A 24,873-nucleotide genomic window follows, 5' to 3' on the forward strand; every position below is an offset into this window, starting at 1 on the left:
ACCTCTAGGAATATGAATGGGAAAATGTTGAGACGATGTTTCATGAAAGCAATAAAAATAATACATGTAGATAAAAATTAATGAAGTCTGTCTTGTACCATATAGATGAATCAGGATAATTTCAATGTTTATATATCTTTAAAGGTGAATATTAAAAAGGAGATAATTATATCTAACGCTCATTCTCAATAAAACACAGCATTTGATGTTCCACTGGGTAGCTCTTATAGGAAGGTTTTTCTTGAGGTCAAAATGTCGTTAGAAAGGTGGCTGCCACTTTGTCTAATAGGGACTCTCTCAGTTTTACATTTTTATCTGGTATTTTTCTTTTACAAGTACCATTAATGCCCTGAAATGTAACATACCTTACTGTCGCCACCCAGAATTTTTAACTTTGAAATTGTGTTTCAGAAAAATAAGTTCCAGAATACACGAAACATGTACAATTAGTCATTGCTGTGTGTATATGCACTTTGGTTATTAGTAAAAATTATATTTGACTGTTAAAACTTCATTGATATATTGGATGATCAAATGTTATACGCTGTCCTTAAAAAAGATGCAATTAAACATATAGCATATTAAAATATGTGAGTTTAATGGTTCAGAAAGGAACACATGAAGTTGGGGGAATGTAAGAGTAGAGAGCCAAGTTGGCCTGCACTCACTTTCTGTTCAAACATAACGTTTATAACATAGATAAAGAAAATGAGCCATATCTTGCATTTCATGTAAATTCTATATAACAATTACGACGGGCATATTTTAATTAGTGGCAGCGCGTTTTTATAAATAAGTCATACATGTGAAAAATCATGGAATAATTTGATCCTGGCACCCCGTACTTGAGTTCTTGGTAGTGTAGTGATTAACTACAGCAGTGAGAACATGGCCATGGTAAAATGAGCCCCGTCATGACAAAACCAACATAATGGGTTTGCGACCAGCATGGATCCAGATCCAAGCAGTCTGATCAGGATCCATGCTGTTTGCTATCAGTTTCTCTACTTGTTATAGGGTTTGTAAGCGAACAGCAAGGATCCTGATCAGACTGCGCGGATGCGCAGACTGGTCTGGATCCATGCTGGTTGCAAACGTATTATGTTGGTTTTGTCGTGACACGGCTCAAATGTTCGGACAGAGACACCAACTAACCCTCTCAGGCACTGTCAGAAAATAGAGCGTACACAACTCTTTTGACACTCATGCCACGTCCAGCAACAACTGCCCGTTCGCTGCTTTTCAGCTACTCCGATTTTTTTATTGAGTTTATTGTCGGGCTCAGTGCTGATGTCTTTTTCAGAGGTAGTGAAAATTTGACTACATGATTTCTGACTCAGCGGTGAGAGACAAATGACCATTACTAGACTTAAAGTCTGAAATGATCAAATGAGCCGCGTTATCACAAAACCAAAACCCTACTACAAGTAGAGAAACTGATAGCGAACAGCATCGATCCTGATACAAGTAGAGAAACTGATAGCGAACAGCATGGATCCTGATCTGCGCAGACTGGTCTGGATCCATGCTGGTCGCAAACCCGCTATGTTGGTTTTGTCGTGACGCGGCTCAAATCAATTGTCACAGAGAAAGTTTGACTTGCCTGAAGATCGCACCAGCAACCCATGGGCTACTAATCTTAACTTGTCCCTATAGACATGATAGAGCTAAGCCGGCAGATGTTTCATTTAAGGAGGCAATTCTAAAAGTAAAAACTCAAAAATATGATTTGCATACATTTTATTATAATAATCTCTAGAAATGAAAGAGTCTTTGGAAACATTTTATATAACATATACACGAATAATGTACAAACAAACTTCACATAAATCTTGCAATGTAAACACGTGAAAAACGCAGAACTGACCGGAAATGACTATGCAAAAATATGATGTAATAATATCAGAAGAACAACAACAGACATCAAATTGCAACAAGCAACAAGTAGTGTTAATGTATAACATGATAAATATGAAAATTCTATGATTAAACAACAGTATATACATATAATTACATAGATAATTAACAAACAGCACATGTGTTTAATTAAGAATGACGGTTCTGCAATGATACAAGACTGCCAAATAAGCCAGAAAAAAAATAAAGACATAACTCTATATCATTTTCTTTCCTTTTTGTAAAATATGCTGAAATAAGCTTGCCAAATATGACAGAAAAAAAATAAAGACATAACTCTATATCATTTTCTTTTCCCATTTTTTTAAATATGCTGAAATACATGCCTATTGCAATAATCCTATCTTACATAAGATTTATTGATTAACAATAAGTTTAGTTATACTTTTTTAATATGCTAATTTTCTTTCTTTTTTTTACATTTTGCAGGAGTACAATAAATAAGAAGATATATAAAGTATTTGCACAACTCTTGATTCTGGGTTCAAAATATTGAACCAAAATCTATTAAAATAAACAAAACAAGGCTGGTCCAAACTTAAAAACTTTAAACATTTATGCAATCTGGATTGTTATTTTGTTCTTTCAGTTGTTCACATGTGATACCACTTTGTTCAACTCTTATCAGGTCTTATACATCTTCTATAGCACAGACCTTAAATAGACCTCTTCCGTTTAGAACATAACTTAGCAAAAATGTCTTTATAAATTGTAAAAATTTCTTCAATATTTAGTTAGCAAAGGCATCAACCCAGTCCTCTCAAATCACAACAGAAGGCAATTGGTCCTGTTTTTATATCAATGAACAAAAGAACACTTACAGTTAGAAGATAAATTTTTAGTTATGTAATCATTTTGTGACGTTTAAAGTTGATCTAACAATGGCAACTTAAGACTAAGAGCACAATTCAGGCTCTGCCACTTGTTGCAACACTTATTATAACTGGCAGTGCTGTTTGTACTTTTTTTCTTTAAAAAAAGAAACGAACAAAAAAAAAACTCCAACAACATTGCATAGGCCAAATATAACAAACAAAACATTTATGAATCTAGGCACTTAAAACTATGGCTATTAGTCATATCATGATCTAATCTTTTAAATGAGTTAAGCTTTTTAAATCATACTTTATCAAAATCACGAAATAGCAACTGTCATATACATGTATATCAATAATTGTAGAATTAATTATTATAATTATATATCAACATACATTCAATGAAATTTGGGGGAATTATTCTGGTACTTTCTAAGAGATTTGGGAAAAAAATCACACCAATACTTGTATGAGATTTGGGTAAACCCTACCGAACCTTTATGAAATTTGGGAAATGCATGTGATACCTGTATGAAATTTGGGAAAATCATGTGATACCTGTATGATATTTGGGAAAATCATGTGATACCTGTATGATATTTGGGAAAATCACACTGATACCTGTACAAGATTTGGGATTATCACATGGATACATGTATATTAAGCAGATCAAAATATTACACAAATATTCCCTTCCACATGTTTGTGTCTGTGAACTTATTTTGTGTCTTTCTGTAACATTGTAAAGTAAATCAATCAGTGGCAGGTACATGTATATGGCAAAGTTGTAAAATTTCAAATTCGCAAAAGTGGAATTTCAGAAATCCAAAAAAAAAAATGAATATCAATACATGTATAATACCCATGCAAGCAAAGATTTGAACTTAATGTTTAAGTATTATTATCCTAATGGACCATTTAAAGATGAACTAAAATCATAGTACCCAATGTGCTTTAACTACTTTAAAGACCATAATAAGGAACTATTTCAAACAATACAGTAGTGTATAAACTTTAAGGAAGGTCATTCTAAAGAACTTAGAACTTTAAACAAGTAGGCAAGTTTTTGGCAAATAAGTACAGTAAGAAAAGAAACATTTTATTCAAAACATTCTGACACAAAACTAACACAGACATTACATGACATGTCCAATGTGAATAATTTGGAACCAGTTAAAGAAAACAAAGAGCACACAATCTTTAAATGTGTGTTTTGTTGCCTGTAATACTATGATTTCCATGTTTTTTTTTATTGTTTTAATAGTCAATATCCATATTTAGGTCATGTTGTGACTTATAAAGAGAAGCTTATGTAATTAATAACATATATCAAAGAATGAGAATTTTGATAAAGTTAATAAATGATTAATAATTAATTTGAAATTTTTTTACCTAGAAAAGTGTGTTTTGTAGCTTACTATTCCACCTGATTAACTTGCAGACTAAATACATTTACTTTTACTATGTTCATCATTTTATTTACTCATTATAGTTAAGATAGGACTGACAATATAAACTTTTATCAAAAATTGTTTCTGAACAGATTTAACAAATTTTATACCTTAAAGGAACTTCAACTAAAGTGCAAAAGCCTTAAAACATAAAATTTAAATTCTTACATAGATCAACTATGGCACTTAATTTAGAAAGATATGCAAACATATTTAAGAAATGTACCAAGACAGAAATTGAAAATTGTATTTTTGTGCTTATTCTTTGCCCAATTAGAATAAAAAACATTGAATCGCTTTTCAATTTTGGGTCTTATTTTAGTCAATTAGAATAATTATTCTGGAAGAACGGAGTGAGCAAATGATCTGAAAATTAACAAAGAAATTATTGGTCTAGACGTACATCAAATGGTAAACAAACCTTGATAAATTATTTCCAGTCCTGTATTGTCTAAAAAAAACTACAGTGGAGTCCCTTTAACATTTTTATCAAGCAATAAGCCTATGACTTTCTTCAATACTGTACAATACATACAACTACATGTATAACTTTGCCTGTAATCAGTTGACATTAGGACATGATGAATGTTATAAGAGAACACACTAAAATGAAGACATTAATTTGTAATCTATTTATAGCACCAAGAATAAGACTAGTTTATAAATTAGTGGAAAATATTAGAACACAATTGCAGCAACAAAGGGAGGTAAATAGTGAGAAAAGACATTGCTAACTGCATAAATGAATTCCTATATCAATCAACACTGGAATCAGATATAATGAAATCTTGCAGTATAATGAAGTATGACAATTAAGAATTGTGAAAAAAAAGTTTCTGGATTTATCTTTGTTTTCACTTTGTGTCAAGAAAAACTGTAAACTGTTGACAAAATCTACAATATATTACCAATGTAAAATTCTACAAAGTTAGAACTTTCAATTTTATGATGAATGACAAAAACTATAAAATAATAATCATACTTGAGAAAGGAATTTTATACAGAAGATTTAACTATTTCATGAAAAGTGAAGGCATAAATTAAAATGGAAAACTTTGAACAAAAATGGCAGAGACTGACCTATGTTTAATATTTTGTATTTTGCAAAAATAATGAGAAATTATCTGCGTAGCTTGAGTAAAAGGATTTGCAGTACATAAATTGTGTATGTACTATACATAAATTGTGTATGTACTATAAAAAAATTAATTTTCTGGCATTTATATATTTTTTATTGCATTCAAATAATAATAAATAATATGGCTTGAAAAATTGCATTTACAATATATCCTTAATGAAACTTGCACGTATTCCGATTTCAAACTAGAATGAAAAATCTATCTTAAAAAATTTATGTCAAATGAATATTGCAAATGTGTATCTCCATCAATTTTCTGCTAGACTGACCTAGATGAAAAAGGCTATCAGCAAATAAATCAAATAGTAGCATGGCTTCAGATTTGAATTAATTTTTATAAAAATGTCAAACAGTGTTGTAATGAGTAAAATGACGTCAAGTGTGCAAACTAAGCAATTTAACAAAGCCTAAGAAACACCTAGCCTAAGAGGGCAATTACTATCCACAGAAACTACATTTAACCAGTCAAAATATGTAGACATTTCTCACATTTCGTTAGCAATAGGGTATAATTAAGGTGATAAAATACTAGATTCTGTAATACTTTGTATAATACATTCAAAGTGTCACCTGAATATTGTGAATATTTGTACATTACTGAAACCATCAATATATTTTCTTAAGTTTTGATTTTTTTTTTTTGAAGACTTGTTCAGATGAGCAAAAATATTTCGATAAATCAAACCCGAGAAAAAATGTACCAATATTTTAGGAAAGGTATAAAGATTAAAAATTCTAGTAAAATTTACATGTTTATAAGATTTATGACAGAGTTTTCAGTATTTATAACTATATTTCTACTGCGTTACTAACGCAGTAAGGGCTATTTTGCATATTTTGACCTTTTTATAGTAATTCACATAGGTTGTAAGTGCCATTGATAATGTGTAAATTGCATTCTTTTGGTAACTTTACAATATTATACTGTTAACTACATTTTCAAATTTCATGAAAATTGGCATGAACTTGGATTCATCCTAATTTTCATGAAAATTTTGAAAATGTTATGAAAAGTAAAATATTGTTAAGTGAACATAAATGTAATTTTAACATTGCAAACGACACTTACAATCAACATAAATTACCAAATAAGAGGTAAAAAAAAATATTATGATAAGTACTGCAAAATCAGTCAATAATAGCACTATAAGATATAAATTATTATTTGAATCTTTTTACTTTTCTCACAATCAAAGTATGTTTTTCCCAAAGTTTTACTGTCGTGAAATATTTTGGCTCATCTGAAGGCATGCAGCTTTAATATTCTGGAGGACTGTCCCCCTGAAGTTCATACAGTCAATAATTATGTTGATAAGTCCAATCATATTCTTACTAGATATGTACAAACATACCTTTAGTCAAAAAATATTTCTAAGATGTGTCAAGTATTTTGTGACATTTACTTACAGCAAGTTTATCATACATTTTTTCTCATGAACCATACAAACTTATATAATTACAAGTCTTATATAATTTATTTTTGATTTAAACATGACATACAAAAACACTTTTCAAAATAATTCTTGCCATCAATAAAAATGTTAATCAACAAACTCTTTCAGTATCATTTAACAAAATCATAAGAGTACCGATTGTACTATATTTACTCCCTTTATAACATTATGCCTTTTTCCTTGAAGTTAGGAGTTTCAACTACTTGCCTATTCTTCAAGAAAGTGCCATTTTAATAACTATTTTAACAACTAAAATACAAAATTTTGACCCTTGTCTTATACACCATCCGTCATATGGACAAGTATATACAGTACAAGTCAATAATTATCAGAGACTTAGATATAGCCAATTTTTTACTGAACATTCAACATTCACATATATTCCATAACTTAAATCTTTGAAAATCATTTTCATGTACATCTATGGACACTTAAAAATTTTGGTGGTCTCATCTTTTCTCATTTCCCTGTTTCGCTGTCCAAAATTAATTCAGTAGCATGAAAACTTGATGCACTATAAAGAATGTCTCATTGCAGAAAGTCAAACTCTATAAACAGATGCTTTCTGTAATCACTAGACTTAAATCTATAAATAACCACCTTCTGTAGACACTGAATGCAAAAAAACTATAAATAGTCTCCTTCCAAAGCCAGTGATCTATATATAGCTGCATTCTTATGCAATATAAAGAAACTTTCAAAATATAGCTACATCCTGGAGACCCCAAGATGAAAAATCTATAAATAGCCACTTATTGTGCTTTGTCATCATAAAGAGTTCTATTTATAGAAGCTTCTCTCACAGCTAATGCATTCTGGGTAAAATGTTCTAGAAATCATACAGGTGACCTTGGAACTCTATTTGTGCATTTGTATCCCCTGGAAACCATGTTTTGATAGCTGTGCCTCCTCCAAAGCTTTTCTCCCTTCTTCACCTGTAGACAAAATGGAAAATGTAAATAAGTAAGATTCTGTATAATTTTGTACCTAAGATTGTAATAAACATAATTGTTGTTTTTGAATGGATGTAAATTTTTTCTGTAGATTTTGGAAAATAACAACCTTCTATGAAAAATATATCATCAATGAACTGATAAGAAAATAAAAGTATTTTATAAAATTTCATTGCACAAATTTTTATTTGATCAAACAAAATTTATAAGAAAATCTATCAAAACTATATGATACAAGTTATTTACAAAACACTATCTCAGATTTCTTGTTTTACCTCAGTAACAAAAAGGTTAGATGGGCAAAACCATCTAAGATGGTGTTCATTTTTAAATGGATCGTTTGTAATTTTATTTTACCTAATTTTAGGAGGGCTTCTTTTGCACATTTCTGAACCATAGTTGAGGAATCTGACTGCCATAAATATACAAGCTGATCTATACTCTCTGATGCCTGAAAAATAAAATTAGAACATTGTGAAACATACATTTGTAATAATCTTTTCCCCCAATACCCTTATTTCAACTGCGATGATATTCGCATGAAAATATTTGATGTTGTAAACAATTACTAATTTGGACCTCGGGTGATCCTCTGTGCATTACTTCAGGCATGAATAGGCATTTGAGTACAACCACCAATGTTCTGTAAGCTAGCTTCATAGGTTCCTCACATGTCAGAATCCAAAGTTCCTGTTGGAATTTAACAGCAGTGAGGGGCATGTGATTTAAAGTCAATAACCTAAACCACTTGGCCACAGAGACCCCATGATCAATTCATTATAGCAGTAACTTTCAGTTCTTTCACAATTCTTTACCTCTAGTATGGCAAGGGCAGCACAGGCTCCAGCACGTATCTCTGGTGTTCGATCCTCGAGACCTTCCACAAAAGTGAGAAGAGCATTATGTCTGTCCTCCTCCTTCTTCTGTATCAAGTTCAAATATGACACTGAAAATACACAAAATTTCTCTCAAAATATCCAAAAATTATAGTACATCTTCATGAAAGTTACATACCATGTTTTTATACCTCAAAAATTAGTTTACTGATCATTATTTACTTCAAGGTACCTCCATGTTAATCTATAAATAGAATAGCTTTCACATTACTTTTATTTGAAACTTTTTTTATTGCAGTCACCTATATAGACAACTTAGTATTTTTTTTTTCATGATCAGATTTTCTCGTATAATATTATCATCAAAGTTGACCATAAACATTAAATTACTTTGTTATAAGATGTCAAGTAAAAAACTTACATGTACATTGTTCCACCTCTTTATCCATAGTAACAAGTAACATGGCAATGACCTTGAGACAAGGTGAGGAAGGTAACGTGTCTCGTAAAGTAAGTATGGCTTTTATCACAATGTCAGGATTACCAGTGGTCAATTTTTCAACCAACTTCACTGAAATAAACAGTAACAAATTATGTTAATAATAAATGAAAGTTTCTTTGCCAAAATACGCGTTGTCAGTCAAGAAATGAAGTTGTTATTAAAAACAATAAGAAAATTTCAAGGGCAAACCAGTACTGTATGCTTCTGAGAAGCTTTTTGTTTGCATTATAAGCAATATTATTTTATGTAATATACAAAATTACTTGCAATATAATCTTATAAGTGCCATAATTATTCATATACTATTGAACAAGTATGCTACATATTAACTTCAATCATTAAGCCTATCAATTAAGCTTAGAGGGTAGATGCTTACATAAAATCAATTAATTTCATATTATGTTTGTTTTAAGATAGAAGAAAACTTACTCTCTGACGCAACATCCTCGATGTGTTTCAGTCCTTTCTCCTCGTTAAAGTACAACATAAACTGATGTAAGGTCAGAACAAACCAACTTCGACCTCGTTCTGCCTCGTAGTCTGGTATATCCAATACACGTGTAATCACATGCTGACATACTGAAAAAGTGTGTACAGAATACTTAGTGTGATAAATACTTTAGTCATAATAATTTTTTAAACAAAATTAGTGTCAATATAAAACAGTTAAGTTTTTCACTTTTCTGATTGGCAAACAGTGTTTCAGACATATACTGGCAAAATGATGCCTAAGTTCCTTGATTGTGTACAAGTACTAACAAATTCTGTAACCAGTAACCGTCAACTTCATCACAACTATCAAAACTTATATAATTCAAAATAAAGAAATATCTTAGACCAAATAATAATGCACACTATCAGTCTTGTATTGAAGAAATATCTAAGACTAAAAAATAATGCAAACTACCAAACTTATATTAAAAGAAGTATCTAAGACCAAATGCATAATGCACACCTTCAAACTTGTATTTAAAAAAATATATCTTAAACCAAATAATAATGAACACTATCAAACTTTTATTAAAAGAAATATCTAAGACCATCAGTACTGCACACTATCAAACTTTTATTAAAAGAAATATCTAAGACCATCAGTACTGCACACTATCAAACTTTTATTAAAAGAAATATCTAAGACCATCAGTACTGCACACTATCAAACTTGTATTAAAAGAAGAGACCATCAGTACTGCACACTACTCACCTTATATTGAAGAATGATCTCAGAACAAATAAAAATGCTCTCTTTTTAACTTATATCAAAAGAAATATATAAGACCAGCTAAAAGAGCGCACTATCAAACCTACATTTAAAGAAATGTCCTTGACCTAATAATAACATGTGCTAAAGAAATATTTAAGACAAAATACACAACATTAATACCAACCTTTCACAGGGTCAATCATATGCTTATCAGCTATCACAGTAGAATATTTTTGTTCCAACATATTGAGAAGTCTATCTGGGTGAATATATAGGGTGTTTTGGTCTGTACATTTTACCCAGAATTCTTTCAATGACTTGTCCTCACAGATTCCAGACATAACTGAAATAAAATATTTCAAAACATAAATAAGCCGTGCCATGACAAAACCCACATATTGCAATTTCAACCAGCATGGATCCAGACTAGCCTGCCCATCCACACAGTCTGACCAGGATCCATGCTGTTTGCTTACAAAACCTATAACAAGTAGGGAAACTGATAGCGAACAGCATGGATCCTGATCAGACTGCGCTGATACGCAGGCTGGTCTGGATCCATGCTGATCGTAAATGCACTCGTTTGTTTTGTTATGGCGCTGCTCAAATAAATTTGGTGTATCATGTGCTTCACCTTAAACAGTTTTAAAGTAGTAAAAGTGACAGTTCTTCTTTGAAGTAATCAACAAAGTTCCCACCTATATAGTGGTTTTTATTATTATGAACTATTAATGTCATAGACATATTGGCATAGTCTGCCTAATAACAAAGGCCTGACAGATAGTATGGAAGAAGAGAGATTTATACATTAAGATTTGTATTGAAAACTATTACAATGTACTTTAATAATCATATCATTTTAATAATCATATCATTTTAATAATCATATCATTTTAATAAGCATATCATGTTAACAAGCGTATCATAATGTTGTAAAGACATAATCTGGAGCAGAATAATCAAAACTGCATACCATTTGAAAGGAAAGTAAAAAATAAACATTGTCAATTATAACTTACCATGATGTAAATCTACATTGGGTCCCGCCTTGGCGAGCTTTAACAAACTTTCTATAATTGTACATTGTTTCTGTAGTTTGTCAAGAGCATATATCTCCCGGCATTTTAATGGTCCAAATGCACCAAGATTCTACAAGAAACATTAATCAATTAACAATCAATTATGTAACCATAGCTTGAATACTTATTATTGTCATCCATGAAAACAAACCAATCAATGAATAAAGGATTAATTAAGAATATACTATGCTCAAATTTGATATTTTAAAATATTGATAATTGCAACATGTTTTAATTCCTACACACTATAAATGGACACACTATCAGTATATAGTGTCATTAAAAAACTGCCAGTTTATTTAAAGAAGAGTAGCTTTACATGACCCATAATAACAAATTCTGCCAGCTAACCATGTGTGGACAAAGAGTGTTTGTTCTATAGGTATAATACAAGACTTGAATTCATAATACCAGTAATGTTCTTGTAAGAATTCTATACATTTTGTATTTAACTGTAATGGTAAGTTTGACAAAACTTAAGTAATACATATTTAATTTAGATGATGAAATAAACTCACCTCAAGCAGGCGTTCACAATATGTCAGGTGGTACATGAGGCATTGGTCAACTTCCTCATTACCTGTGGATGGAGGAACGGGGCTCGAACCTAGACTCGATCCTAACTGTGTGTCTTCACTCAGCCTCTGGGCAAGACTCTCGATGCCTGAATCCCCTGTCTTGGCCGTCGACTCTGGGCTGCATAACATATCGTCAAAACTAGCCTTCACGTTGCTGCAGGGGATATATTTGGGTATGTTGTCATGGTTATATAAGGGGGGTACATATACAATATAGTTCAGGTTGAAAGGAGTGCAGGAAATATAAGCTTACTGTCAAATCATTATACTTCTGAGCCAACAATTGGAGGTTTTATTTCCATTTATTTTTATTTATTTATTTATTATTATTATTATTTTGTCACACAAAGTGTTACTGCAAATGCAATATTTAGACTTTACAGCTTATATGGTGGTCAGAGATCTAAGGTGCCCCCTATGTACACTGCTTTAGGCACCATAATTATAATAATCATCCTCTATAAGCTAGCTGCATAGGATTCTATATTTAGCAGTGGGAAAACAAAACATACAAAATCTCAGAGCAAAAAAAATTTGACAGTATTAAATGTGTAGAAGAAAAGATTGCCAATTTCAAGAACTTTCTAGAGTTTTCACATAGATCATGTAGCATTAAAATGTTATAAGTTGCATCTGAAATGTTCTTTACAAATTATATAATAAAAGAAAGGTATTCTTATAATTAGCAATCTTTGTCGAGTATGTATATAAATGTAGAGATACTGTTACATATATAGGTAAGCATTAAAAGGCATTTATATTTATATATAAAAATTTAACAATCATCTCAAGGCTAAAGATGACACTTGAAATATTCAAATAGTTAAAAATTCAATTCTTTTCTTCTTTTGTTCAGTTTGGTTTCAGGTCATACTGACGCAGTAATAAATCTTTCTATAAACCATCTTCCTCCTAAAGAAGAATCCAAAAACCCTAGCAGGCCTTGAACCCACAACTGTAGGGAAGGTGATAAGAAGTCTGTGACTTTAACCTTTAGCCATCAAATATTTAGTTAAGCTTCTTTCCAATTTCTTTTCCTCTAAATAGCAATTTTTTCAAAAACTGTATTCTTTTTTTCTAGCCTTCAATATAATTAAAACAGTAACTTAAAACCATGTTTCTAAGCATAACTTTACAAATATCTATACAACTTGCATCAATCTAATTTCATAATATATCCAGTTGGCTTCATACATGTCAGTGAAATTACACTGGTAAATTTTAACCATTTCAGGAAAATATAGCATGGTAAAGGTGGTAAAATATACTAACTCAGTTGGTGATTTTGGCTCTTCGAAAGTCTCTTCTGTGTCGAGGAAATCAAAAGCTTCAAGAGCACTCTCAATAGACACACTGATGCTGGAAGACCGTGAACTACTGCGAAACTGTTTCTGTAACAAAGAATATAGCAGTGAAAATGAAGACGAAAACCATTCTTTCTGATATGGTCATGATTATGCAGGATCAAATATTTTCATTTTAAATTCACTTTTCTTGTATGAATAATAGGAAAAGTTGAAGATCAACATGGGACAAGATGAAGATCTGTTGGTTTCCGTTTAGAATTTCTTAAATGTATAAATTCCACTATAGAAACATTAAAACTTGTTTAATTTAATCAAAACATCCATGCAGAGCTAAGAAAATATTATTGCCAATAGACAATGGTTAGTCTTAAGGATTCTTAAAATTTTACAAATCCTCTAGCCATTTCAACTACTTTGGACAATGGGGACATATTTCAATCTAAACTTCATCTTTAACTGTTAATTCTTATTAAAATGCTTTTAATCACTTATGAATAGTAACATCATCTTATTACAAAGCAATATAATAACTGGTAGGTAGTTAAACCATGAAATCATTTTTCGATAAAACGTCCAATATCTATACATACCCTGATTAACTTTTGTGCAAATTTGATTAAATCCTCAAGTCTCTGTAATTCCGTATACTGGCCATGATAATCTTCTAAAGATGAGGACATAGTGTGTAACACATCCTCGATATTCAACACAGAATGTTCCTCTTCATCTTTCCCGCTAGAAATTGCATGTGGCGAAACACTCGGGAAATGTAAATGTCCCAACACTGAGGGTAAAGTGTTTGAGAATGCACTATTTTGAGTAGGTGGGTGGGGTAATTGTTTATCAGAGTCACTTTCTCCGAACGATGGTAAAGCCGGACTAGAATGAAAACCAGCCTGCACATGGTGGCTTGTTTGTGAATAAAGGGGACCAGTCTGTCTGTATGCGTCAGGCAGATGGTCACTGAGCCGCGCACTAACGTGTGGACTGTCGAGTCCATGATATGATGTGACGTTATTCCCTAGATGAGATGACGGGGGATTTGTACGTAAAATGAAATTATCGTCCTTAGTCTGTTGAATAGATACAGGATTGGAGTGCCGTCTGTCTGAGCCAGGCTCTTCATTCTACAAGATAAAAAAACATGATCATAATGATATTGCATGAATAATCTGTATTAAATTCTCCTGTTCATTTTTCATATTGACTTTTCTCTACACCAAAGTTATACAAGATATAAACAATCTGATGGCAATTGCTTGTTGCATGAAAACATCATATTTTGATTTTCAGTAGATTTTATGGAGAAAGAACCCTTAGGTTCACCCTAGGTACTAGTAAAGAACATTATTAGATCAACCTATCTTCTGCTAAATAGCAAAATGGTTTTCCCACAGGAAACAATTTCAAATCTCTTTGCAATAGACCATGTCTTAAAAGAAACTTTGTAAGTATCAAGAACAACATATTTGTCAAAGGGGAAAAAAATCAACAACAAAACAACCCCAAAACAAAAACCCAAAAGCTTCAAAATGCGCCAAAAGAAAGGGAAAAAAACCCTCTATAGACTTAACTCTTTCATGTTCAAGAAAACTCTACATAAATATATATAAAAGAATGAGAAACACTATGTTTACTTACGTATTGTCCATTTAGGGCTATCACAGATACAGGGCGTCTGCGAGGTGTACCTTGCGGTTTTTGTGGACCTTCCATAAAAGCAAAACTATCATCTACACCATCTAATGGACTGAAAACAAAATAAAATGTTCCATATTAATCACAAAACCACCTCCCAACTTTTCGTTTTTGATTTCATATATTGAACTTTTATTTTTAAACATATACCCAAAATATGTTTCTTATTTGAAATTAATATACTTTTACGAATAAAATCAATTTAAACAATTCTTATAGGTTAGGAATAGCCTTAAAATCATGTGTTCACTAAATAGGCTATATCATTATGTAAACCTTTGGCATAAACCTTGATATGATAATATACTTCACAGAAAATTGTCTGTTTTTTTGTAAGAAAAAAGTCTGTTTTTCCAAGAAAAAAGTCTGTTTTTCCAAGAAAACCAGTCTAATTTTCTAAGAAAACTTCAGCTTGTGACAATGACTTCCTTAAGTAAGATTGTAACAATTGATGACGCATATACAGAAGACAAAACTTTGATATATACTTCCTTGAATGCTTCTTTATTATTTGTTCTTAAATGAAGATTTAATGACAGGAAGATCTACAACACTCAAATCTCGATTGCTTTTACTTATCAAAGTATAGGCGTATTCTTTAAGATAAATACTTGTTTTTTGTTGTTTTTTTTTTATAAATGACAACAAAGTTTTCATTTACATGTTGACATACAGATGCCATTGGTAGCCCATTCAGGGCACTATCACAGGTTGATTAAAAGTCACTAGTGAAATATATTTTGTTATTTCATTTAAAGAAAATCTATATTTAATTTTAATCTATGGTTAAATCTTTGAATACTAGAGGCAGTAATGAATTGCCTATGCCAACAGTTTTTTGTCAGGACAGTCTGCCTAGCTGTGAAGCCTTACCAAAAAGATTACACCACAGCCGCCAAGTTTTAGCTCTTCTGATATTGAAAACCAGCTATCATTACAATGTATAGTTTCAAAACTTAGATGAAGAAAATTTTACGATCTTAAATACCATAAATGCTACATGTATTTAACAGGATCTCGATTATAAAGTAGATAATCTTCAATTCAAGAGGCTAGGGATAATATTCCTGCAAACTTACTTCCATGTAATAACTATACTAAGTTTGAGCGACCCGTTCACGTTGATACTGACTGTCATCAACTGAGGGTTGGCCGAGAACAGGTCCTTAGTTTCACAACTTTTCTGACCCAGTAACACAGACTTGAAGGCTCGAACTTCCAATCCCTAGAGAAAACAAAGCAAAAGACATTCATTTCTTTTACGTTAAGATGCAAAATCTGGTAACATACTTTGTGATGTTGATTTTACTAAAAATATGCTCGACAAAAACATCATTTTAATACATTTCATACTAAAAAAGCAATATAAAATTGTGAGTTTGTTGCTTTTTTGTGAGATAATTGTACAATGAAATACAAGATAAAATCATACCTTTATATTAAATATATCTCCAACAACAGCCTTGAAGTTAAATTCTGGAATATCCCATTTCTGGTTCCCAGTCTTTTCTATTCTACCTTTGGTTTTCCATTTCTGGGTACCATGTCGGACTGTGACCTCAAAAACATCACCAGGACACAGTCTAGCAAATCCTGCCATACCTGAAAAATAAATGGTCAATTTGTTTTCAATTTTTAAGGTGTTTAAATCATCAATACATTGGAAAAATATGGTGAACTAAGTTTACTTAATATGCAGTGTACCCTAGTTGGACAACAATGGGTTCTAAGTATTGTTATTTCTTTTACTTCATATCGCATTATGGTTATTTAAACATTGATAAAACACGGATAAAAGCAAATTTGCAGAATCTGTACCAATTTGTGACATATAAATAACCTTAAATGGAATTTGAAACAAGATTATGTCACATTTTCTACCTAAATCTACTTAAATCATCACAATTAAATTAGTATCTACAGAAATAATACATTACGATAAGGGTTATCAAGTGAAATTTTCATCATTAAGAATTAAATACAAATGTAGGAACAGAAGAGTAGCGCTGAGACAAATTTTTTTTAAAAATAAAAACAGGTTGAATTTGATATCAAACTCGGAGATTATCCAATATAACTGATGTGTTACCACGCCAAGAAATCTATTCCAAATTAACTTTCATTATGTATTACATTTAAATTTAAAGTTTTTGGAAAATAAGACTTTTTACGTGAATTTTACCTTTTAATTTACAGTTAAATGTTCCCATCATGGCCTCTAACTGGGCCTCAATATTACACATGTTCTGCGTACATTCCTTGTATCCGTACTTCACATTAGACAATGAATGACTCTGGTTGCCAGGCGACGTGACATATGCTCGATGCATGGTCCTCACACCTAGAAACATCAAAAATATTTGAATGTAAATACAAATGTATATCATATCACATTAAACATAAAAGGTATTAGACTTCGGCTCAGCCTCTAACCACGTTATAAAATGTCTGCTTGAAACTTCTCACAATATAATTTTGTTTTCATATTACAATTTAACTGTTTCAGCTTTTCTTATCGTAATGAATCAGAAAATATCTGCTTATTTTCTGTAAAATCAAAATAAACTCAGCTGTTCCTGCGTTCTTTTTCACAGTTTTCATATTTTTAGTATACTTTTGGCACACAAAAGTGTGTATTCCACTGTCATGTCATTCTCTGAGGAAAAACCAATATTGTGGCTCACTTACATGCTTAAATCTTATCCTCAAATTTATGCAGCCGAAATAATTGTTCATAACGCAAAAGATCAAGTAAATCATCTATGAAATGATCATTCCAAATGATCAAATATTCATTTTTTTGTTCATTTTTCTTCCTTCAAAATTTTAAAGTATGATTGTATCAGTCACAATATAAAACTGATCAAATAAAGGAGCTATAAACTATGCAAGTTCTAATTTTAACACAAGTTTATTCCTTTACTTTTTTAAAGAGCATGATGGGAAAATTAAAGAGCACATTTACCTTCTCGTAGTTGTTGTTGTAACAAATAAAACTCATGCAGCTCATCCAGCTGAAAATATTACAATATTGAATGAATTGTCAATTTCATTTCTTCCTTTTATACATAAATTTAAATCATCATGGTTATAATTCAGTATACAAGATGTCCAGGTAAGAGAATCAAACTGGAGTTATGGGGTCACATCTTTCCTATATGACTTTTAATGTTCAATGACAGAAAAAAACCTTTGGCATGCAAGCTGAATTGCATAAGTGTGAATTGGATTGGGGGGGGGGGGGGGGGGGGGGGGGGGGGGGGGGAAAAGATGATTGGAATATGACTGAGACGTATTGTTTTCAACCAACTCACACTTAAGAATCTAAGTCTATAGAGATTTCCCCCTACCTTAAATGAGCTATTCAGAGCCATATAATTTTTCTTCAATGTGTACTCAAGATGAAAATTTGTAGTAGGCCAGCCAACAGTGTAGAGCCTGGTCAGACAGTAAGAGTACACAAATTAGCAAGCTGGCCCAACTTTATATACACTTATGGCAAACACTAATTACTTTTGTTTACAGCAGATTAGCTGTCAAACAATTGGAATATACATATATTCAGATCACAATGAAGAAAAAAAACAAATCGATAATTTTACCTTTGCTAGGTGAAACTCTAGTCTTTTCAAGTACCTCTCCGCAGACTTTATTTGCTATAGAAAAAAAAAACAACATAATTATTAGATATAAATATAATTATGCATATTTTTTTATTTTATTATTATATTATTTTGATGCAGTATTATATTGAATATTGAAAAGTACATGTATCAATTTTGGCACAACCATTTTAGCTGAAGAGTACATTTATATGAAGGAATATTATCCTCCCATCAAATTAACTATAATTACAAAACATCTACAGTTTATAAATAGAAATCTTAGATTTTGGAGTTACTTCCCTTACATACAAAAATAAGCATAGGAGGGAAACATTAAAAATTAATGAATTTATCAAACTTTTGAGGAAAATAAAGCTCAAAATGTTACCAAGAAACAAAACTAAAATCAATTTCAACTAGAGGATGCTTTTGTAAAAAAGCGCATGTCTCCCCCACTGCACTGTGACCTTGACCTTTGACCTACTGACCCCAAAAACAATAGGGATCATCTGCTCTATAAGACCAATCATCCTATGAAGTTTGAGGGCTGTAGGTCAAAAGGAACTCTAGTTATCATCCGGAAACGAGAAATTGACCAACGGTCACTGTGACCTTGACCTTTGACCTACAAAACAATATGTCTCCCCCCGAGGTGGGGGAGACATCAATAATCTAAATATATTGGCAAGATTACAAAATACCCTCTTGTAACTTGTTGAGACCAAGCCTTTTTATCTCTTCATATCTATCCTGCCTATTTATTGCATTCTATCTATACTCATCAATATCTATCAAGACACTTCAACTTTCATGTCAAGACAATTCAAGAAGATAAGTTCTCTTCATATTGCAAAAAAAAAAAAAATGTCCACAAAACCTGTAATATCTTTAATCTGTCAGTATCTCATAATGAATTTGGCAAGTAGGGAAAAAAAATCAAATAATTTTATGATGACACAGCAAATTTCAAAATTCAATTTCACAAAGAGCGTATTAACAGATTACTATCATTGTCACTGTGAAGTAATTTGGATTGTTGAATGGGTAATTCAGACCATTTAACATGGGGAATTAAGTCAATATATAATAGTATATATTTTTTTATACATATCTAATTTGTTTAAAGTCATTATGTGGGCATATAAATAAAGTAAATGTCATTTGTATTCAAAAGGAATGCAAGGGATTAATCTATTTGGGATTAATAGGGCCACCATGAAGAATTTGTAGGTTTTATAAGACAACCTGACATAAGTATAGAAATGTAAGGTGTAGTGCTCATGGAAGGTAACAGTGTGAAAATTACAGGTACACTGTCAGGATTCCTACTAGTACCTTAGTAGACCACCAAAATTACAGGTACACTGCTTCAGGATTAAGAACAGTACCTTAGTGGACAACTAAAATTATAGGGAATACTGTGTCAGGATGCAAATAGCACCTGAGTGGACCACTAAAATCACAGGTACACTGCCATCGGGATCCAAGAGCACCTGACAGGACCACCAAAATTACAGGTACACTGCTTCAGGATTCCTAAATAGTACCTTAGTAGACCACCAAAATTACAGTACACTGCTTGGGATCCAAAGCTTCAGGACACCAAAATTACATTACACTGCCATTGGGATCCAAGAGACCTGACAGACCACCAAAATTACAGGTACACTGCTTCAGGATTCCAAGAGTACCTGACAGGACCACCAAAATTACAGGTACACTGCCATTGGAATCCAAGAGCACCTGACAGGACCACCAAAATTACAGGTACACTGCCATTGGGATCCAAGAGCACCTGACAGGACCACCAAAATTACATTACACTGCCATTGGGATCCAAGAGCACCTGACAGGACCACCAAAATTACATTACACTGCCATTGGGATCCAAGAGCACCTGACAGGACCACCAAAATTACAGGTACACTGCCATTGGGATCCAAGAGCACCTGACAGGACCACCAAAATTACAGGTACACTGCATCAGGATGCAAAAGCACCTGAGTGGACCACCATAATTACAGATACACTAGCTGTGTCAGGGCCTTAAGGTCAAGCACCTTGTATTTCTTAATTTACAGAATGCTATATTCCAGTAATAGTAAGACAAACATGAAAGCCTGAATTAAAAGTAGACAATTTGGTAACTATAAACACAGACAAACCCATGAAACCCAAGAAATCTATAAGAAAATACATGAACCCCAAACACCCCCTCCCCTGCCCCCAACACAAAAAAATACATGTTAACCTATGTATGTGATTTTTAAATTATTATCCCTTAGTTAAAATTTTATTATTTACATTGAAAGTTTCAATACCTAAGTTAAGACCAAAATAAAAAATAATTTCTCCATGTAAGATTAGTGGGTTTGTTTTATGTTATCATTATTATGCAATATACCAGACTATACAAAAGAGATACAGGAAATTTAGATGTCTGCATAGGATAATTACTTTGCATCTTTTAACAAAATTACATAATTTTCACTTTCACCAAACAAAATACTTCAATAATATGACACAAAGATTAGCAATTCTTAAATCACAATTTTCATTTCAACTTTAGTAATTTTGCAAATTTGCAACAAAAAATTCATATAATTTTCATTTTTACTTGTTTTAAAAAACAGAATACCAACTGAACAACACCCAAAAAAAATTTTTTTTTTACTTTGTTTCTTTGCATGACAAAGCTGTATATAGGGGCATTAGGAACTATGCACTGCATCGTCAAAACAAATAATTGGTTTTAAATCTGGCAATTTATACAAGATTTATGATGGCTGATGTTTAGTGGTGTCTTAGGGTAATACCATCTCCTTGATGGGTATCGATTTTAAACAAAAATTCAACATTCCAGACTGATATATCTATAATGTTCAGCTCTTTGCCGGCAATTTCCATTTGAAGCTAATGGAGGCAAAATAGCAATTGGCAATTTATGATGTTATATAACAATATAGCATGCTATCTTTGCATTTTTATGGTTTTCATAAAATCAAGATGGACATAGCAAACGTTAAGTAAAACAGTAAAGGCATGAGGAATATAACAAAAGGAATAGAACAATTTTGTATAAAGTCCTTATGCGAACTGTCAGTATCAGGTTATAGCATTAATGTTTTCCCCCTACAAAACAAAATTTTCTCTTGCTTCAATCTATAATTGAACAGTCAAAAATTAAATGGTTAAAGTTAGCTATTAACTAAGCATCCAGCAGAGATGCAGTGTAGAGCTGTACCAGGCTGCACACAAGCACAGAAATGGCTTGGCTGTTATTATACAAAAGGCACATGCCCACCATTATAATTGCATAGAATTTGAAGAGTTATTAAGTTCAATTCTCCCAAATCTAAATAACTACTACCGTCACCTAATCATAACCTAACTACATTATATAATTTATATCCCACTATAGGTAACATGGGTAATTCCCGCATTTATAAAGTTTGTTTCGGGACAGGAAGGAAGAGTTGGATACTTATATGAACATGTTGGATCTAATTTTCTATCTTATATACGGAATAAGGAAATGAAATGAATTACAAAATGAACTTTAAAATGAAGTAAAAAATGAACTCTGAAATAAATGATTTTTTTATTTTGACATCCCACGCCATATCTTTTTTTCCACTTCTCTTAAGACATTTCAGTGTTCCCATAAAACAAAAACAAAATGTAATCATGCAGGTTAATCTAAACAAATAATGAGAAATAAATCTCTACAGAAACACATTGACTGAGAAACAACGTATGATCCCACATGAAATAATGATAACAAATAAAGTGTGAAATGAATAATCCTATTAATATATGTGCTAGTTTCAAAGAAATAAAAACCCTGAAATCGCCAACAACAAACTTTCTTTTAACTACCCCCAAAATAATAAACATTATTTTCTACTGCAAAGGTCCAAAGTTACAAATAGATACTGGGGACCAGTCTGTTAAGAAAAAAACTCAATTTCTATTGGCTGATTTTAAATCTAAGTAAAAAAATCAAAACCAATCAGAAACAAGTATATAAGACTGGTACCCAATTTCAGATTCTATGACCCTTTGGCTAAAATCTAGTGATATTCATGCCCAACAAAATCTGTGTTACATAAAGGTGAACTAAAAATAAACTGAACCACATTTAATTTACCTTGTCAGCTTCATGAAGTTTACCCTGTAAACACAACATAACTTAATGAGTGTGTGTTTTTTAAGTTTTCTGAACTTAACATGACCTTAACAGTGACAGTCTTGTAAATCAGTAACAGACTGTGTCATGAGACTAAACTAATTTAAGTACAAATAATCATCATCAATCAAGATACATCCATTAGTATAGGAGGAAATGAAAATGCTCAATCAACCTTTTTTTCCAATTTTTCTATTTCATGACATGTTTTTCATCATGAAGATCATTTCCTCTATCAATAAATTTCTATCAACAACCAAAAGATTGCAATGTTTTGTCAAAATTTAAAGATTATAAGTGATTATGCTTGAAGGTCAAGGTGAATAATTTTTTAAAGAAAGGTCAAAGTTCAAGGTCACTAACCTGTGCTGTAGATGTGTTGTCTGTCTCTCTATGCTGTAACTGATTAATGTCCTCTTTTGTTGCCTCAATAAATTCTCTGTAAATATGAAATCATTCACTTCAATGTTGACTTTAAAATCAAAAGGTCAGTATTTCAAGAGGTCAGTATTCTAAACACTTCACTTTGTACAAGAGGGATGTAGAATCATAATGTAAACATACAGGTGGTTCAATATCAAATTTTATGACAGAGTATTAAAACAAAGATTATCCAACAAAGTAATGGTAAGTAATTAAAGCACAAAAAATCTTCTTTTTTTCTGAACTTCAAATAGTAAACATTTTTTGTTATCATATTTTGTAAAAGACAAACAAATATTTTTTTCTCTATTAGGATGACTGCATACATGTATATACTTTACTGTTTATGGCTGGGTTTTTTAAGTGACACTGTTACTGTGTATGTAACAGTCACAAAGTGACTATACAACTTTTAAAGATAGATGCAAGCTTCAAAAACCCTCTCCTTGCATTACTTCAAGCACAAGCTGGAATCATAATCTGTCTTACTTAATTAAGATGGATAGCTTGTTTAAATCAAAGATGGACAAGTCTGTCTAATTAAAATAATTGATAACAATACCTTATTCCTCTTTTAACACTTTGGAACATCAAAAGAGCTCTGTTGGGTCGAGGAACCTTTGGCACCTTTGGGGATTTCTTGAAACTGAAACCTACTGCACCCCTGCTACCTGGAACAGCCCTCGGTGGTTGTACAGCAGGGGCTCTGTGGTGCCGGAATGACTCGCCCAGCACCACTCCCTGTGGGCTCTCTCGTCTCCCACCCATCACAATTTGTTGGTTCGCCATGCCGTTAAAGGACTGGCTACGCGTTACGATTATGGCCGACTTAGGGCGCCCCCTATTAATGTCATGAACAGAACGTTTGAGTACGTAGTCTCGACTACCATTTTGTGGAGACTCTTTTCTTGTCATTGAAGGAAAATCTGCAAATAGAAAAGAAATACAAAATATGATTAAAGTTTAAATTCAAAATATAAAATGTCGAACAAAATCTAATCAGTACCAGAGTTGATCTCTAAAATGAAATAATTCATATTTGGTTTCCATCAAAAGTCAACAACATGCCTCTCCACTTTGTTCCTAACCACAGCATTTCCAGTAGATTGAAGTATGTTATGATGACCTCAACTTAATTTACCTCCATGAAAATCATGGAATTAAGGTCTTAATGGGAGAGTTATCAAACCCTTCTTGACCTGTTTTGAGGCAAACTTTAAAATATACAAGTTTTTTGTATGAATTCTTGATTTTATATTACTGTTAAAATGTTCAAAACCTCAACTATTGATATATATACCTCAAATTATCCATACTGGCTAAAATCTCAAAATGGTATTCCTAAAGTTCACAAAAAACAACACAAAAACAAAAAACTAGCCGATTTCTAAAATAATTTAATGTCCGAAATGAATGCTTCACATGAAATTGTAACTAAACTATCCCTTACCCAGATAGGGAGGAATAACAATTTGTGTCAAAGTTTAAACTTTCCTTCCCTGGTATCTTATTTGATTGAGGTTTATATCACAATACATGCAAATTTCAACCAGCAATGTTTGTCAAATAATGATAAACTTTTCATGTAACTGAATATTTTATCTGTTGTATTTACAAAAACTTGACAAATATTTGGAAGATGAGTGTTCAATATGCGGATGATTAAAAACTTGAGTGTTTTGAAATTTTAATTGTTTGAACATGATATTCATGCGTTTACTTCT

The 24,873-nt window shown here is 31.8% G+C and overlaps 1 protein-coding gene across 1 annotated transcript in view; it reads right to left on the minus strand.

Moving 5' to 3' along the window:
- Nucleotides 1–1,723: 1,723 nt before the first annotated feature.
- Nucleotides 1,724–24,873, minus strand: part of LOC132742647 (uncharacterized) — a 57,383-nt gene continuing 34,233 nt past the window's right edge. Inside the window, exons 3-21 of the mRNA XM_060731112.1 lie at nucleotides 23,712–24,075; nucleotides 23,090–23,165; nucleotides 22,688–22,711; nucleotides 18,535–18,588; nucleotides 17,898–17,946; nucleotides 17,115–17,273; nucleotides 16,365–16,534; nucleotides 16,012–16,157; nucleotides 14,876–14,984; nucleotides 13,825–14,361; nucleotides 13,200–13,318; nucleotides 11,868–12,081; nucleotides 11,290–11,419; nucleotides 10,455–10,613; nucleotides 9,496–9,645; nucleotides 8,986–9,135; nucleotides 8,544–8,674; nucleotides 8,086–8,179; nucleotides 1,724–7,710 (exon numbers count right to left, since the gene is read on the minus strand). Coding sequence (XP_060587095.1) covers nucleotides 7,634–7,710; nucleotides 8,086–8,179; nucleotides 8,544–8,674; nucleotides 8,986–9,135; nucleotides 9,496–9,645; nucleotides 10,455–10,613; nucleotides 11,290–11,419; nucleotides 11,868–12,081; nucleotides 13,200–13,318; nucleotides 13,825–14,361; nucleotides 14,876–14,984; nucleotides 16,012–16,157; nucleotides 16,365–16,534; nucleotides 17,115–17,273; nucleotides 17,898–17,946; nucleotides 18,535–18,588; nucleotides 22,688–22,711; nucleotides 23,090–23,165; nucleotides 23,712–24,075 — 2,912 coding nt within the window. The 3' untranslated portion in view covers nucleotides 1,724–7,633. The remainder of the gene's footprint in view (nucleotides 7,711–8,085; nucleotides 8,180–8,543; nucleotides 8,675–8,985; nucleotides 9,136–9,495; nucleotides 9,646–10,454; nucleotides 10,614–11,289; nucleotides 11,420–11,867; nucleotides 12,082–13,199; nucleotides 13,319–13,824; nucleotides 14,362–14,875; nucleotides 14,985–16,011; nucleotides 16,158–16,364; nucleotides 16,535–17,114; nucleotides 17,274–17,897; nucleotides 17,947–18,534; nucleotides 18,589–22,687; nucleotides 22,712–23,089; nucleotides 23,166–23,711; nucleotides 24,076–24,873) is intronic.

Source organism: Ruditapes philippinarum, unplaced genomic scaffold (assembly GCF_026571515.1).
Source record: "Ruditapes philippinarum isolate M1 unplaced genomic scaffold, ASM2657151v2 ctg4264_1_1_1_1, whole genome shotgun sequence".
In the NCBI taxonomy this organism is placed as follows: Eukaryota; Metazoa; Mollusca; class Bivalvia; order Venerida; family Veneridae; genus Ruditapes; species Ruditapes philippinarum.